Source organism: Ostrea edulis, chromosome 4, assembly GCF_947568905.1.
Source record: "Ostrea edulis chromosome 4, xbOstEdul1.1, whole genome shotgun sequence".
NCBI lineage: Eukaryota > Metazoa > Mollusca > Bivalvia > Ostreida > Ostreidae > Ostrea > Ostrea edulis.
In genome coordinates this window covers 3986602-4004101 of record NC_079167.1, presented here as the reverse complement: position 1 = coordinate 4004101, position 17500 = coordinate 3986602, and the positions used below count along the sequence as shown (strand labels likewise).

Genomic DNA, 17500 nt, shown 5'->3' with positions numbered 1-17500 from the left:
GTCACTCAGACACTTCTAGTTTTTAATATCATTTGTGATTCAGCAATGAACTTTGCAAGAAAAGTTTTGCTATGTATTTCTTTCCTTTTAAACACTGGAATAACTTTAAGCAGGGTCTTAAATTTACTGAATTTCCTTGTAATAATTTGCTTGCATTGAATTGATATTGTCCAAAACTTAAGAAAACGAAAATATGTCGCTTGTGTAAGATGAGAGTTAGGCCAATTAAAATTAATTGATAGATTATCATCCCCGCCCGCCCCTCAAAAAAGGGCCCACCCCCATTTTTTTTTTATTTTCGCAAAAATTACGATTTCAAACAAACTTGCATCTCAGTGACATGAGTGAATGATTAAAGTCCCAGAATGTTGTTTTTATATCTTCTACCAAGGATTCTTTGAATGTTATCTTGATTAACACTTTGTTTAATGCCTTTTGTCATTAATTTTTTTCTCTCGGGAAATAAAAATAAATTCCTCCCCATCCGCCCCATATTTTTGTGTGACCCCGGAGGATAGTCTACTGATTAAGTTGAATTGGCCTTAAATATTAATGGTGTGATGTTGTCTTCTTTTAATAAGTACTAAATATATCAATCTTCAACACTTAAAATGTTGCTTATTACTTAGTGGAGGATGAAAGTATGGTATGTTTTCTTTCAAAGTGATAGCAATGAACTACAGGCTTGGATTGACACAATCAACTTTGTGGCTGCCAGTTTCTCTGCACCAGCCTTGCCAAGTGCAGTTGGGTCACAGAAGAAGTTCCAGCGCCCTCTGTTACCAGCTTCATATACCAAACTAAACCTGGTATTCCTTTAATGTTGTAGATTACTTATCAATGATATCTTATTTTTGTGTAATTTAACATGATGCATCTATTGTGGAATTCATAATTCCAACACAAAAATTGAGCCCCACAAATTTAAATTATTTTGCAGTAGTGTATTGACAAATTTGTTTACAGCATTGGTTCAGGGTAGGGCCATAGTAGAAGTTCAATGTTTTAATCGAAATAGAGTGGGGAATTCTCTAAATATCTTCAGATGATGAATTGCAAGAGCACAATATTCGAAAGTTCTTTAAAGTGTAGATCCGAGTTTGTTCACACCATCCTCCACATGGGGGGGGGGGGGGGGGGGGGGGGGGGGTCATAATTCTAATTTATGTTTTATATGGAAAATGCAATTTCTCAGGTTAGCAATATGGCCCACATGGGGGGGGGGGGGGGGGGGTGTCATAATTCTAATTTATGTTTTATATGGAAAATGCAATTTCTCAGGTTAGCAATATGGCCCACATGGGGGGGGGGGGGGGGGGGGGGGGGGGGGGGGGGGAGTGTCATAATTCTAATTTATGTTTTATATGGAAAATGCAATTTCTCAGGTTAGCAATATGGCCCACATGGGGGGGGGGGGGGGGGGGGGGGGGGGAGTGTCATAATTCTAATTTATGTTTTATATGGAAAATGCAATTTCTCAGGTTAGCAATATGGCCCACAGGGTTTGTTTTTTAAAATATATTTATTTTTGTAGAGGGAGCAGTTGGAGAGTCATGATAACAAAGCTCATGAGATGGAAAGAGATTTACATGAACACAGGCAATATCCGCCAGAAAAGGGTTCTAAAGCTAGAGTTATCCAGGATTATATAGAAAGAGAAAACTACTTAGAGCACGAGGTTAGAGTCACTGAGTCACTAATACATAGGGATTCATAAGATTTGTACCTTTGTTTGGTAAAGTTTTAAAAGTTGTTAAGACTATAACAACGGTGGGAAATTTTCATGTGACGTCACGTTGTTATGTAGCTTTTATCCATGGCAACACAGAATGTAATGTATGCTTATTGGATAACTTTTCCATGAAGTATTTATACTGTCGTTACAGCTGAAACGGTACAAAACATATGTCTACTTACTAAAAGCACACATGGCTGCCTATCCTGAATTAGAGCCTTCACTTGTGGAGACAGTAATCGGTGAAGTGGACGAGTCTGGTGACATAGATAAACGAGGCTCACCCTCACATGGAGGCGGGGTCCAGCGGAGTCTGTCTGAGAGGTACAGTTATCGAGCAGCTATTTATAACACAGAGGGGGTGGAGTATGACATCATTTAAAAATTATGAGGGATGAAAGTGCAATATGTATAATATGTATATACAATACCGGTATATATGTGTGCGTGTGTATGTATTTTTGATGCAGTATTTTCTATATGAGGTAGTTTATGTACCTGTACATGTGATTATTTTGTCTGGACTTTGTGTTTAAGAAACATTTTCTGAATATATGTACCAGAACAGGGATTTGTTACATTGTGTGGCAAATGATAAGAAAATTGTGCATGTTTTGACAGATGGATTTTAAGAGAGTGCATGTCATTTAATGGGGACAAGGGAGTAGCTAGTCAGTATCTGATTACTAACAATTAGTCATTAAGGAACATGGGATACACCAGTACATATCTAAATGTAGGTAAATGTACTAATTTGGATTGGATAGCCAAGCTGCTGTTGTGGTTTATTTATCTCATACACCCTCTTCATCTCTTTTTTCACTGTGTCATCTTTTCTACTGAAACTGAACAACTTATGGTATGTTTAGATCTGCTTATTTTTTGTGATAGGCTGTTTTTAAGTCATTTTAATGTCAGGAAGTTTCTCAAGCAATGCACATGCACTGGTGAGCAATATTTTAACCTTATTATATCTAAGATATTTGGAAATGAATGGTACGTGTACTTATTTTTGCATAAACATTGCTCTATTGTTTTCTGTTCTCAGTGATTCACTTTGAAAATGGTTATCATGAGTCCAGCAGACTCCCCTTGATTACAATAATGAGTCCCATGCTAAAATCAATGAGTCCAAATTCCATTCTTTCAAACAGTCTGACAATCACAGGTATAAACAGACTTACTGTTGTCACCCCCTCTATATTTTTATTACAAGCCATCAAATATTTTTCTTGCAGAAAATTCTTATTCATAGTTGAATCATATTGCAATATTATTTTCAGATAAAAAAATTTCAAGATCAAGTTCATGCAACAGATCAATTAATGATTTGAATTTTGAGAATGGTACAATGTAAGTTTTCTGAAACCATCCAATCCACACACAATGATAAATAAGTTTATGATTCACCAAGTTTCCATTTCTGCTTAAAGTTGAATGCTGAAGTTTATATTTCTAGCTACTTTATTCATGCCATTTTTTTATGCCCCCGAGATCGAAGATTGGGGGGCATATTGTTTTTGTCCTGTCTGTCATTCTGTAATTCTGCCATATAAATCATTTGGTTTCATTGGTTAATGCAATGTGAGTTGACTATAGGGCTGAAACGATTCAGGTACCTCACGGTTCGGTTCAATTTTCGATTCTTAGGCCACGATTCGATTATTTACGATTCAATTCAATAGTTGTCAAAAACTCTAATAAACAATAAAAAAATACACAACTTTCCTGTTTTTATTTCATTTCCCCCCTGAAAATCATCGTTTTCAACAACAGAATATGGTCTTTATTATATCACATGCTATAAAATATCCAAGAGCATTGGTAATTTATTTCTGTGAAACAAATTCTACATACTGCCACAGTTCCATTTTCTTTAATACCAAAATGCTTCCAAACAGGGGACCTTAGATTTGCCGGAGAGTTTTTAATCACGATTCCCGAGTTAGCATCTGCCATTTTTGTTGTAATAAATTGTAAGGTAAAAAACCAAATCCGTGTTGAATTCTTTATTTCCGGAAAAAATGTAAACATTAACCGAATCGGAATTTGAAGATGTTGAACCGAAAATTGAACCGAATGCCGTGAATCGCAGTTCGAGTGAACCGCGATTAATTGTTTCAGCCCTAGTTGACTATAAATGAAATATCATAATTCTTCATTTGGAATATCTCGGGTGTGTAGTACATTCTGGAGCTTAGATTTCGTACTTATTACCGGGGTAAAAATGAAAACGTTTTCATATAGTTTCACATTTTTATGCGTCCGTTGGGATGCAGTTATTGAAATCATGTGTCCTGAGCAAATTTAATGTGTAATTTACGCAGGACTCTTGCCAAAGTGAATCACTGGTTCTTCTGACAATTATATGAATAAATCAAATGTCACTGTGTTCAACATGAGACATACATACTATCTGTGAATTTGGACTTTTAAGATATCATTCCCAATTCTTTTTCCCATGTTTTCCAACACCCCGTCTATTCCAACACAAAATTTGTCTTCCAGTGCATGTCCAATGAAACAACTTTCACTGTATATAAAGTGACCCACAAAGACCTATTCATAAATGTGTAATGGGATTCATTTCATAAGTATTCTTTGTGGGTGCATTTTTCATACCCCTTCAAAGAAGTTTATGGAGGGGACTTTCTAGGAAATACCTTGTCTATCCAACTGTATGACCACTTGTAATGAAGAAGTATTGGATACTCTGAAGTGTCTTGATATTAGCCCAAGGTCATCTGGACATTGTCAAAGTTGGTGGAAGAGAAAAGAATTGTGTCTGAGCCACACCTTTGTTATAAGGATACTTTGGTCTTGCTTGACACAAAAGTTGAGTATGACTTATTGCTTTTTAGCTCACCTGAGCCGAAGGCTCAAATGAGCTTTTCTGATAAAAATTTGTCCGTTGTCCATCTTCAATGTAGTCGTTGTAAACTTTCACATTTTCATTTTCTTCTCCAGAACCACAGGGCCAATTTCAACCAAACTTGGCACAAAGCATCTATGGGTAAAGGGGATTCAAGTTTGTTCAAATAAAGGGCCATGCCCCCTTCAAAGGGGAGATAATCACAAAAATGCAAAAATAGGGTAGGGTCATTTAAAATTTTTCTCAAGAACCACTGGGCCAAAAGAGCTGAAATTTACACGAAAGCTTCCTGTTTCAAATTCAAGTTTATTAAAACCATGACCCCTGGGGGCCACAATTGGGGATCAAAGTTTTACATGCGAATATATAGGGAACATCTTTGAAAATCTTCTTCTCAAGAACCCTTGGAACAGGAAAGTACAAATTTACATGAAGCTTCCTGACATAGCGCAGATTCAAGTTTGTGAAAATCATGACCCCCGGGGGTAGGTTGGGGCCGCAATAGGGGATCAAAGTTTTACATACAAATATATATCGGTAGGGAAAATCTTCTCAAGAACCACTGGGCCAGGAAACTACAATTCACATAAAAGCTTCCTGACATAGTGCAGATTCAAGTTTGTTCAAATCATGGCCCCCGGGGGTAGGATGGGGCCTCGAAAGGGGATCAAAGTTTTACATACAAATATATAGGAAATATCTTCTTCTCAAGAGCCACTGGGCCAGAAATGTTTACATTTACATGAATGCTTCCTGACATAGTGCAGATTCAAGTTTGTTAAAATCATGCCCTCCAGGGGTAGGTTGGAGCCGCAATAGGGATCAAAGTTTTACATGCAAATAGATAGGGAAAATCTCTAAATATGGGCCATTGTGACTCAGGTCAGCAATGTGGCCCATGTGCCTCTTGTTAGTATTAATAATTTCGACTTGGATAAGGCTAAGGCTATGATCAAGGTCATTGAGAGTGATTTTAAAAAAAGATGAGACTTCCTGATAGTCATAAATGAAACAAAAGTTGGTTGTGATATGTCATACATGTTGATCCTAGACCTAAGACTAAGTCACTGGAAGATGAAATTCAAGTCTTTGTCAAATCTTTGTATTGTAGACATATTACTTACTGGCTCTCAGTTAAAATCATTTATAGAAGGTGACGGTCACAGTAATTTGAATTGTTGTGACTTAAGTATACAATACATCAAAGTTTGGATGAAACTTGCAGGATTATTAATTCCTATGATGGATCGAGTTTCTGTAAGTTTTTATACACCTGTATTATGGTATGGCACAGTATATCTGTCTGTCTGTCGGTCAGCAGCTTGTGGGCGTTATAAACACAACTTGTAAGGCTTGGGTTATCAAACTTGGTACACCTGTTCCCAAGGATTAAAGGAGGAATCCTATTGTTTTTCAAGGTCAAACTTTTGTGGCTAATTTTGTCAGCACAAAACAAGATAGAAACAGTACCAATTAGTCTAGGATAATCAAACTTGAGACTCATGATTCAACCATTATAGAAAGGTGCTGTGTTTCTGTGAATGTGTCTAATTTCACCAAAGAATGGTTTATTTGGATATCAATCTTTTCTTTGATTATTACTGCATTACTGAATATGTTGGATGTAAGTATTTTGCAGTGCAAGTGTTGCTCTAGTTATGATTGAAAAGGACTGAGAAAGTGAATTCATATGATGACATCACATTCAGCACATCCTATCAGTCAATATTAGCATTAGAGCTGAGTTTGAATTGCTTCTAAAGGTATAGAGCTTCATTCTCTTTATGAAAAATCCCTTTGTTGATATAGGGTATTTAACAACTCGTCATGAGAGTGGTAGATCCAAAAATTTGTGAATGGGAGGGGAGGACTGACTTGAAGCCCCCAGTGGGTCTAGGACGAAACCTTGGTGGTGGGGGTGCAAGGGACAAACAAAATGTATAAATATGAGTGTGTTTGGACATATTTCTTAGGGGGGGGGGGGTTGCTTAGCGAGCCAGTGCTGCATGATGCTAATGAAAATTCACCATTAAGTCCACTTGAATCTCAGTTTCACTGAATTATCTGTTCTACAATGGATCTGTGTATATATCTTTCTTTTTATGCCCCATGATCAAAGATTTGGGGGGTATTTAGTTTTTTGGCCTATCTATCTGTCTGGCAAAAAACTTTATCCTTGGTCATATCTTTTAAGGTAGACCTTTCATATTTGGTATATGTATTCCTTGTGGCAAGAACTTTCCAATGACATCAAACTCTTTGACACGACCTTAACATTGACCTTTGACCTACTCTTAGAAAATTCTTAATATATATATTCAAATCATAAGAGGTACTGTTTTTATATTAAGCGTGTGCAATTTTTGTTAGAAGACTTATCCAATGATTCCAGATTTGGTGACCTTGACATTGATTTAGTTTGGGGGAAATTTTCAACAACAAAAAACTTTCAACCTTGGTAATATCTTTTACAACATAAGAGGTATATCTTTCATATTTGGCATGTGTATTCCTTGTGGCAAGATATTTCCATTGGTACTAAAGTCTTTGACCTAGTGACCTTCACATTGACCTTTGACTTACTTTTAGAAATTACAAGTCATATCTTTCAAACAAATCTTAAGAAGTACTGTTTTTATACATTGTATTAAGCATGTGCATTTTTATGAGAAGACCTTTCCAATGATACCAGATTTGTTGACCTTGTGACTTTGAAATTGACCTCTGATCTACTTTGAAAATTATTCATTGAAATGGTGTAATCCGGGGGCATCTGTGTTTCATAAACAAATCTTGGTGGTTTGTCATTATCATAATAGGCTGGATAGCATAGTAAAATATTTGAACACATGTATCTTGAACATTTCCTAACTTTCATCAGTTTAGGACCATTGTCACTCATATTGAATATTTTTTCTTCAAATATTAATTACATGCCAAGATGTACCAGATGCAAGGTTTGCGTTTTTTGTTGGTCGATTTATGTTATTTTTATGGAAAAGAAATCCATATAGAAGATGTAGTGAAATCCACTTTTAAAAGATTTCTCGTAAGTTTGATATATTATGATTTTCAATTGTATTTTTGAGGAAGATTTTGACAATCATTTGAGATGTTTGTAAGAGACCTGCATATGTCTAAACTCTGCCTTATATGAAATATACCAAAAACAGGTGAAATCCAGAATGTTGCCATTCACAACTACTTAGAGAAGAGAACTTCCATATTGTATACAGCCTTAACTTTGTGATTGCAAGCTTGTGGAAAATGGCCAGGTTTGACTGGTTTGTAAGCTGTGCTTTGAATAAATACCCATGCACACCTCTGTATATATGCCATGTTGTTTGTGCCACAGGCAATTGCATTGCTTGGGGGTCGAATTTACTATATAAAGAGTATATAGTAAATTCGACCCCCAAGCGATGCAATTGCCTGTGGTTTGTGCCATCAATTACAGAGTTCAATTTTATGTACATTTGCTTTTGACAGGGTGGAAGATTTTGGTACTCTTGTATAGTGTAGGTATTCAAGCCAAATGTTTGAATGATCTGGCCAGTTATATTTTTGGCAGTTATGTTTTGTTTGTTATTTTTACCCAATTTTATTACCTACCCCATTTAATCAAAATTAGAGCATGATCTCATTTTACTTTTGTTTTGACCAGCAGTCCCTTTGCCCTGTCTACTAATGACCAAAGGATGTTAATGGCATTTTGGCAGATATAATTATATCATTTTGAAATTTTGAAGCAAGTGTTGGCATTTGTACAAATACCTCAGTTTGCTGTAAGATGAAATTTATTTATATGTGTATATTTCAGCTTTTGCATGAAATACAGCCATTCCCAGAATATTTTTTTTTATGTATTATACATGTATCTTCACTAGTGATACAAAAGCAATTTTTGACCTGCAGTGTGTAATACAATTGAGTAAAAGTTTGTGCTCTCTCTCTCTCTCTCTCTCTCTCTCTCTCTCTCTCTCTCTCTCTCTCTCTCTCTCTCTCATATTTTGATAAGTCATGGTGGACATCTGTTTGCAAAGTGATTTTATGGCAAGTCTAGAGAAAGAAAGAAGATAAGTACATAAAACAATTCTTACAAATTTCACACACATTTTTGACTAATTATAAATTCTTAAAATAGGCCCAGATTAATAGCAGGGGTTTTTGTAAGTGCACAACTGTTCTAAACTGCAGTTTTGGTATAGGAAGAGTTTGAATTATTTATAGAGGATATCAAACTTTGAGAAGTTGATAATTCATTCCCACATAGACCAAAATAGATGAAACAATTACTACTAAAGCTTTAACGAAGTGAATTTAAATAATATACATGTACTTTTTACAAGTTATTTATGTCAATTGTTTAAAGTTGCTTTTACTGCTGAATATGAGAGTCAGAGCAAAATTTCAGTGCCATTGTACCAACATTTGAAATTTAGAGAACATCTCCGTCATCTTTTAACAGATTAATTTATTTCATACCCTGCCAATGAAGAAGCGGGGGAGTGGCATTAGATTCTGCTGTCTGGTTACTTCGTAATATGACAAATATTAATGGGAGGAAGATCCATATTAATGTTTGGGTAAAAAATATGGTGACATTTGGGTTAAAAAGATCAGTTCCAGATGCATTAATATTTTTAAATGGACTTCATTACAGCGGTTTTTCAGATTTTATAAAAGTGCGTACAGCATTGGAAGGTTTTAGGAAACATAGCTGCAAAGTGGAGGTCATCTTGGAGTACACGTTATGTATGCTCAACTTGTATGTTGCCATGTTTTGTTGTTGGTTAGGACTGAGCCTGCTACAAACTCTTACAATGGAATTTCTGTTGCATTAGTTTCTTATCATTTGATACGAAAACTTTTGAAGTATAAGTATTAGTATACAGACAGTGGCAACAAAGCTTGTTCAATTTTTATGTTCATGAGGGTTTCTAGAGACAATTTTTAAAATTAACAAAATGTTCAAGATGGTTTTGGGGCAGCTGGCAAATGTTATGAATGTAAATATAAGTTATATTTATTGTTATAGGGTACAATGTATGTTTCTGTTGATAGAATATAATTCCCCAAAAACCTCATTTTCTTGTAAAAAGAATAGCTTTAGTTAACGCACTATAGTGCTGAAATGAAGTTATTTTTTATGTATGTCTTTTACTTTGTTTTAACTTTGTGGGTTTTAAAAACTGTTGTTTTTCTTGTAATCTGCATTAATTAATTAGTTTATGGACTCCATGTTTAATGTATCTACTATCTTTGTTGTCATGGTGATGCACATTTACATATCACTGTGTATAAGAATTCTTTTTTCAATTTTAAAAACTGATTCAGAATTTGTGTTAATGATAGAAAAGTGATAACTGATGCAATTGTGTGAATAAATATGGAAAGTCATCCGAATCTTTGTGCATGCTTTCTCTTCAGATCTTGTGCATCAAGATTTAAAATGTGGTCTTTCAATTTGCTATATATGCCCATACCTGTATGGTCTAAACAATCTTCATTTGAAGGTTTTGATTTGGAAATCTCCTCAGCTTTTAGCAAGGATGTGCTTTACTATTTTACCTATATTGTAAACAAAATATGTCATGATGGTTGATCCTTGCATGGCATGTCCAGACATGTCATCCATCATTTCAAAAGTGACCATTTAACAAAATAAATGTGGAGTCTGGAGCCAGAACAACTATATCATGATAACCAATAGACAATGTCATCCACATGGGTGGTTGGATTGTGTGATGCTGGTCCACAGATGGTCCCTGCATTGATTGTGATTCAGAAGGCTGGATTCAAGTAACAGACAAAGCTAACATGTCTTTCCTTTTAATGTTTAGTGAACCTTCATGAGATTAAAAAAAAATTGACTAACAGGTAATGTGGTGTTGCATGTGTGGTATGTGTATTGGTATGCATGTTTCACTTGCACTGTATATAGGTATGAAATGAGGCTTTGAATGAGTGTAAACGTACGTATATGGATTGTGCATACCATTCATACTTATTTTGTAACTTAGGCTCAGCATCGTTGTAAACGTCAGTTGTCCTTGACATAGTTGCAGAACTGTAGAAGATGGGAACTATGCTGTTTCCAGATTGCACAGTTTCATACATCTCTGACATACTTTCTTTTGATTCCCCCTGAACTTATTATTTTACCTACAGTATTGATTTTAGATTTTATTGATTCTATTTCTAACACTATATATTAATTTGTTACCTAAAAAGGGGAAATCTTTCTTTTTTTTCAATTTTAAATGAAAAGTTTTGGTAGATTGGTAAGCAAAATTTTCTTTCCTTCTTTTTTTCCCATGAATATGTTATATGTTACTTTCAATTATTTCCCCAAATACATGTAGGTTCTAAATAGGAAAGACAACTTTTAAAATTACTTGGAAACTGGAAGAACTGTGCCACAGAGATACACATGTACACACAAAATACCAAATAAAACTGGTCCAAAAAATATCTTGTGAGAAAACTGTTAAAGAAATTTAAGTTGGGAAGATTTATTTCAATTAATTGGTCTGGTGAGGTCAAACAAACATCTCTTTAATTTTGATCTTAGTTATTAGTCAAGATATATATATTTATTGTATACCAACAATGTATCGTTCTTTGATACTGTGGATGTCACAGTGTGTGATCCGGTTTTCCGGATCACCACTGTGGTTTTCTGATTCCGTATCAGTATCCTCTAAAACTGATGCCGTCACAATGCATCAACGCAACGTTATTTGTGGAAAATATTGACCATGTCACAAAACAAAACTGCGTACACTAAACATAATTTCATGGTATGTCTGTGTTTTTGATAATTTGGATTATATCTATTATCTTATAAATGTGGATTTTTAAAATGCATAAGGAGGTATATAATAAATTTATCATTACTACAGTAACTTGATCCGAAGAGTTGGATCGTGCCTGTCAACTCAACATGATCCGACTCTTCGGATCAAGTTACTGTAGTAATAATGTATATATATTATTACTACAGTAAGTAGATCCAAAGAGTCGGATCACGTCGAGTTGACAGGCACTGATCATCAGATCACACGAGACGCGAAGCATCAAGGATGATCTGCGCCTGTCAACGAGACGTGATCCAACTCTTCGGATCAACTTGCTGTAGTAATGATAAATTTATTATATACCCCCTTTTGTATCTTTAATCCACATTCATAAGATAATAAATGTAATTCAAATCACCTTATTAGTCAAGATATATTAAGTTATGACATCCAGGCAATACAACAGATAATGGCTTCAGGGAGAAAATGATATAAATGTTTTACTTTAGAAAGAGTAGAGTTCACAAAGCAGTTCTGCAACTAGTAGCTCATAATTGAATATACCTGGTAGTGTAGATAAAGTACTAGAAGTAGGTCAGGTAGACCAGATTATACTTATAGAGTTATAAGTAGTACAATAAATAATATTAGTACAGCAAATGTTCCTGGACTCTGGTATATCACTACTGTTATTAACATGACTTCTTCATCAATATAGGGCTTGTACTTTTGTCTGAATTTTCTTTCCTCTAATATACTTGTAGAGTTACAGCAGTTTGTAATTTTGCGATTTTTTTTGTAGTATCTTTTATATTGGGAGTATATTATTGGGTATAGTGGTATTTTTCTCTCCTCTTTTTCCAAAATTAAATTTGCAATATAGGATCTCCAAACAATTCTCTAGACAATAATTGTTTCTTGGTTACTATTTCCTAAAATTATAAAATCATGATTTCTCTCTTACTATTCCCAAAATGATAATAACAACATACTTGTATTCATTCTCAATGTTCACTGATAGATGTTGCACAGGAATTTAAGTCACATTGTCATATTGATTAGCATATAAATTATTCATTCTATGTTAAGATGCAAGTTACTTTACAACTTGATATGTGCAGGAATAGGACAACAGAAGTAATAATACAAAGTACATATATATTATCAATATTCAGTATTTCATGTGTTCATACACTGAAGACAAATATGATTTTATGATTTAGTTTAATATGTAGAAAATCTAACTATAAAAAATTTCAGATCAAAATTAGAAACTGAGTTCAGATAAAACTTTTTCCATACTTAATTCTAGGTGACATCATACCGCTTATCTTTGTTATTGATATACCCGGGTAAGTGATATGGGGGAAAAATGCATAGTAAATTGTTTTCTGAGCAATCAATTCAAATGAAAGGGGGATTAGATGCATCATTCTTTAAAATGGTGCCACATGTTCTTATTTGAAAGCCTGGAACTACAATGATAAAACTTGAGCTCCTTTTGTTGATTTTCCACATTGTTTAAAAACCTACCGTACATATGATGACATTTTTCACCGTCACGGTGGATAAAAATGGAAAATCACTGTATAGTTTATAATCAAGGATTGTAAAAAAAAAAAAATATATATATATAATATAAGACAACGTCGAACCATAATTGATAACTAGATGTTGATCTTGATTTTAATCTTTTGCTGTAGAGTTTATTATTAATGAAAGCAGCATGCGTTTGTATTTGAAAATATTAATTTTGTTTGGTGATGTATTGAATGTTGATGTTTGAAAAAGGAAATGACCTGAGTTTGAGCTAAAGTTTTATGCAGTTTAGTAGTATTTAGCATCAATGTTTTGCTACATATATATAATTTATGAAATTTTTGATGCATGGCTTTTGAATGTTATTTCCAGTGAAATAATTTGAAGACAGTACATTTTCCTTTTGCTTTTAATGGTATTGAAAGACAATTTAAATTTCTTACTTCTTACTCTGTACTGGCCAGTAAACATTTAATTTATAGAAATTTGAGATTTTATTGCATCATCAGTTTTTGACTGATATGACTGTAAATTTGAGTAAAAGTGCTTTCGATATAAATAAGTATTGCGCTAATTGTACCATTTCTCTCTGCAGGAATGATGTTGATGAAAAGCCTGGGAAAGGCCTTGTTAATGGCGAGTATATAAACACCGAGTCTGCTGTCACCCACCTCTAGCCTACACTGTCTCTCAGATTTACAACTTCAAGTCATCTACAAGTCAACTTAAACTAATCTCACTTTTTGTCGTAAAACAACTCACAAGATTTTATCTGTGATCCAGTGCACAATATTTTGTGCACAATTTTATATAAAAGACAATTTGGCTATGATTTAGCAAGTAACCTAATGAAACATTGTAGCCGGCTCGTAGTGGTTCAGCAGGTACTGCACATAGCTTGTGTTGTGTTCTGAAAGACTTGGGACTCTGATGCTGCTTTGCATAGTCAAGTTCATATCTGGTGCTAGTGAATATTTATCAGCTGTTATAATGTTAGTGCATTTTCATTTAACCTTATTAATTTTCAATATCTGATGTATTAGTTTCCGCACACAGTTTTTAGTAAAATTTGTTATTTTATTTCTTGTATTGTCAGTGTTTTATTTCCATTGCCACTATTTATCCATTGAATAAAGATTTTTTAAAAAAAAACTTATTTATTGTATACATTTCATAATCAGAGTTTAACATATCTCTCCTTTAAAACTAAAACATAACTTGTTTACTATACAGAAACTTCTTGTGTGTATTTAACAATACTGTGAAATCATTTGTCTCCATGGAGACTTCCATGGGAAGTGCTATTCAGGAAATGTTCATGTTTTTTATCATCATAAGTGCAATTTTTGAGGAAACTGATTTCAACAATTTATATAAATCTAAAATTCACATGGTATATAATGTATATTTTTCCAATGTAAGTGATCAGCCGAACAGAACTATATGAATATTTCTGATATACTGTGATTTAGCAGTTTTCATAAATTGATCTTCACTAACTGGGTCAAGGTCATTCTTTCTCATATTATTCAAAGCCTGTTGTGTATGGGTAATCGTACAGTGTGAACTGTTTAACTTTGGTTGGTCCCTGTGTATGGGTAATCATACAGTGTGAACTGTTTAACTTTGGTTGGTCCCTTGCACTTGTTACTGAAGATTGGTTGTTCGTGTGTATCTCTTGAGGTTATCTGCAGGTGATTCCGCTGTCTGATCTCATCTAACTTTTTATTCAGTATGACAGCTATTTTTTAAATTTGATTGATTTGTCTCATTTTTAATAACCCATTGTTACTGTTGTATGTATTGTGCAATCATCTTATAGCGCAATACTTCCCTGCACTGATAGTGCTCTTGCTAGTAAAGTAGTATTAGTTAGTCATTTATTGACTGGTTATGTGGTGATACCAGGACCGGGTCAATTTCTTAACCGATAAGGTGAAGTAACAGATTTACCCCACGGATGGCCACATACAGACATCTTGTCTGCATACAATGATGCAAACCCTTTCACCATTTTTGATTGTTGTTTACATCACAACTATACTCCTGACATCATAGTAGGTGTTGACTGTGTATTAGATTTCTATAGTGACAGAGTATAAGTATTGCCCTGCCTTCATGAGACTGACATTTATTATAAACCAATCATTAGGCTGCATTTCATTAAAAAAAAACTATAAGGGGGAGGGGTGTACTTAGCTAAGTGAGATATTTGGATGTTCATGAACAAGGGCTTATACTTAAATTGAAAGTTGAGCCATTATTACACATTCTTTTGAATTTAATTCCTTGAAATAAAAAAAAAAAAAACTAACCATGCTAGCTGTGACACAGGCTAGATATGTTTACAGTATACCCTTTCCTGCACCGTTTGTGACATCATAAACAAACGACAATTTTACATAGTTTACAAAATGTCAGGAAGCAAAATTCCCAACTATACAGTAACATTCATGAATAAGCAGAAAGGGGGTGGGGGTGTTAACATGTGATAAAAAGAATCTCCCTTGGTTTGTGGTTTGATATGATTTATATCCATTTTGTTGTATGTTTTCTATCTTATCGCCAAGGCTCAGGGATAGAAAACACAGAACTCGTTGAATATAAATCATATCAAACCACAAACCATGAGAGATCCTATATATATGATATACCCTATAGTAATTTCAGTGAGATTCAGCTTAGTTGTGATAATTTGTGACTGATTCCAAAGCCAGTCAAAATATTCCAGCTTAGCCGAATCTTGCATACCAATATATACCAGTGAAATATAGTTAAACTGAATCTTGCACATCAATGTATATGCCAGTCAAATTTCATAGCCAAACCAAATCTTGCACACCAATATATGCCAGTCCAATATCATAGCTAAACCGAATTTTGCACACAAATATATACATCAGTCAGAATATCGCAGCTAAGCTGAATTCCTAATGGATGATACTAGTCCAATTCATTTTACCTTGAGGTACTTCCTTTTAAAGTTCAATATTTATTATCATAACAAAATTGCCTTTTGTGAGTTATATATTAAACTGAATTTAACTAACACAATACACATGTATGTGTTTAATTGTTCATAGACATTAATGGAATCGTCTGCAGATAGTCATCATCACTTATCAACGTAGTGAAATATTGTATTCGGTATAGCAAGGCATAGTTATTGCCATAATTATAGCAACAATATTATATGACAGAATTACTGGAATTTAGGCAAGGGTCTGACACATCTATACAAAAATTGAAGCATGACAAAACAAATCTGTTAATGCACAATATACGTTCCGGGTGTGATGACAGCCAATTCTGGCCAGGTAAAAATCTTTGAAATTCAGTCATCTCCATTTTGAAAAGGCTTCCTTTTCGAAAGTTTTTGCTACTGGTCTGTGTGTTAACAATAGAACATTATTAACTTCTTGATAATTACACTTCTAATTTTTTTTAAAATTTGGTATGAAGCTTCCATGTGACAAGGGGAACATTAATTGTAAATTTCAGGATTCCTGCACCTTGGGGCCATAGGGGTGAGGCAAATATTGACCAATTTTCAAAAATCTCTACAACTGCACATGTGTAAGAAAAACTAAATGCATAGTCATGGACAGAACAGGAAAGCCTCTACCGAAATTGTAAATTTCATGATCCCAGGGGTAGAGGTTTTGACTCCGGGGGAGGGTATTTATGGTGAAAACATTTAAATAACATCTTTAATGCTGATACTTATCTAGAAGGAACAGGTAATCTTTACCAAAAATTATAATATTCATGATCCCAGGAGAAAGGGTTTTGGTTCAAGTGTTGGGCCAAACGGTCATAGTAATTAAATGTGTGTGTTAACATAGCTCATTACACCAACATTTTATTTAATTGCACATTAAAACATCTCATATTAAGTATGAGAGTGATATTTTACATGAATTTTTTGTGGGTTTTTTTTTCCAGAATGAACTAAGTTTGCAAATCAGAGATTTTTGGAGTCCAAATAATGCTGTGATTTGATGCATGATATGAATACATGTATCTAATAAAACTTGCCTAAAACAATTTTTTAAATAAAAACATTTTTATGATGATTAAAACCTTTATTTGTTAATACTCTTTACATATGACTATAATCTTCAAGAAAAATTTGTGAAAAAGATGTATATGACATGTATCTTGAAAAGAAATCAAAAATGATGTGACCAAGATTCAGAAATCTTGTGATTTTTAATCAGAAAGCTATATACATTCCCTTGTAAAATGGTTTACAAATAGGTGAATTTATAAAATGAACTAATTTCTTGATGAAAAGTGCATAGAATTAACAGCAATTTGATTGTTTTTAGTTGGTGATTTCTATCTTTATTGATCAAGATCTGTACTTTTTTTTCCTCGGGTTTGGTTCAAATCTTGATAATCACAATATTTCTTAAATTGATCAATTTATTTCAATTTCTTTATAAAATATATTTGTCCAATATATCTTTTTTCCAAATGACATTTTTTAAAAACGATTTTAGCCATAGATTATTAACAGATAACCATAATTTTTATGCCCCCCTTCAAAGA

The 17500-nt window shown here is 33.9% G+C and overlaps 1 protein-coding gene across 7 annotated transcripts in view; it reads left to right on the top strand.

Annotated features, from left to right (window-relative positions):
• Window positions 1–17500, top strand: part of LOC130053925 (PH and SEC7 domain-containing protein-like) — a 43553-nt gene that overhangs the window by 23660 nt on the left and 2393 nt on the right. For 2 of the 7 annotated variants that reach the window (XM_056161665.1, XM_056161664.1), the window contains exons 9-12: window positions 665–809; window positions 1535–1678; window positions 1887–2059; window positions 13542–13582. In XM_056161665.1, coding sequence (XP_056017640.1) covers window positions 665–809; window positions 1535–1678; window positions 1887–2059; window positions 13542–13582 — 503 coding nt within the window. Of the gene's footprint in view, window positions 1–664; window positions 810–1534; window positions 1679–1886; window positions 2060–8096; window positions 8126–10450; window positions 10488–13541; window positions 13683–17500 lie in introns of those variants that run through there. The other 5 variants (XM_056161668.1, XR_008802151.1, XM_056161667.1 and 2 more) reach the window with 5 other exon arrangements.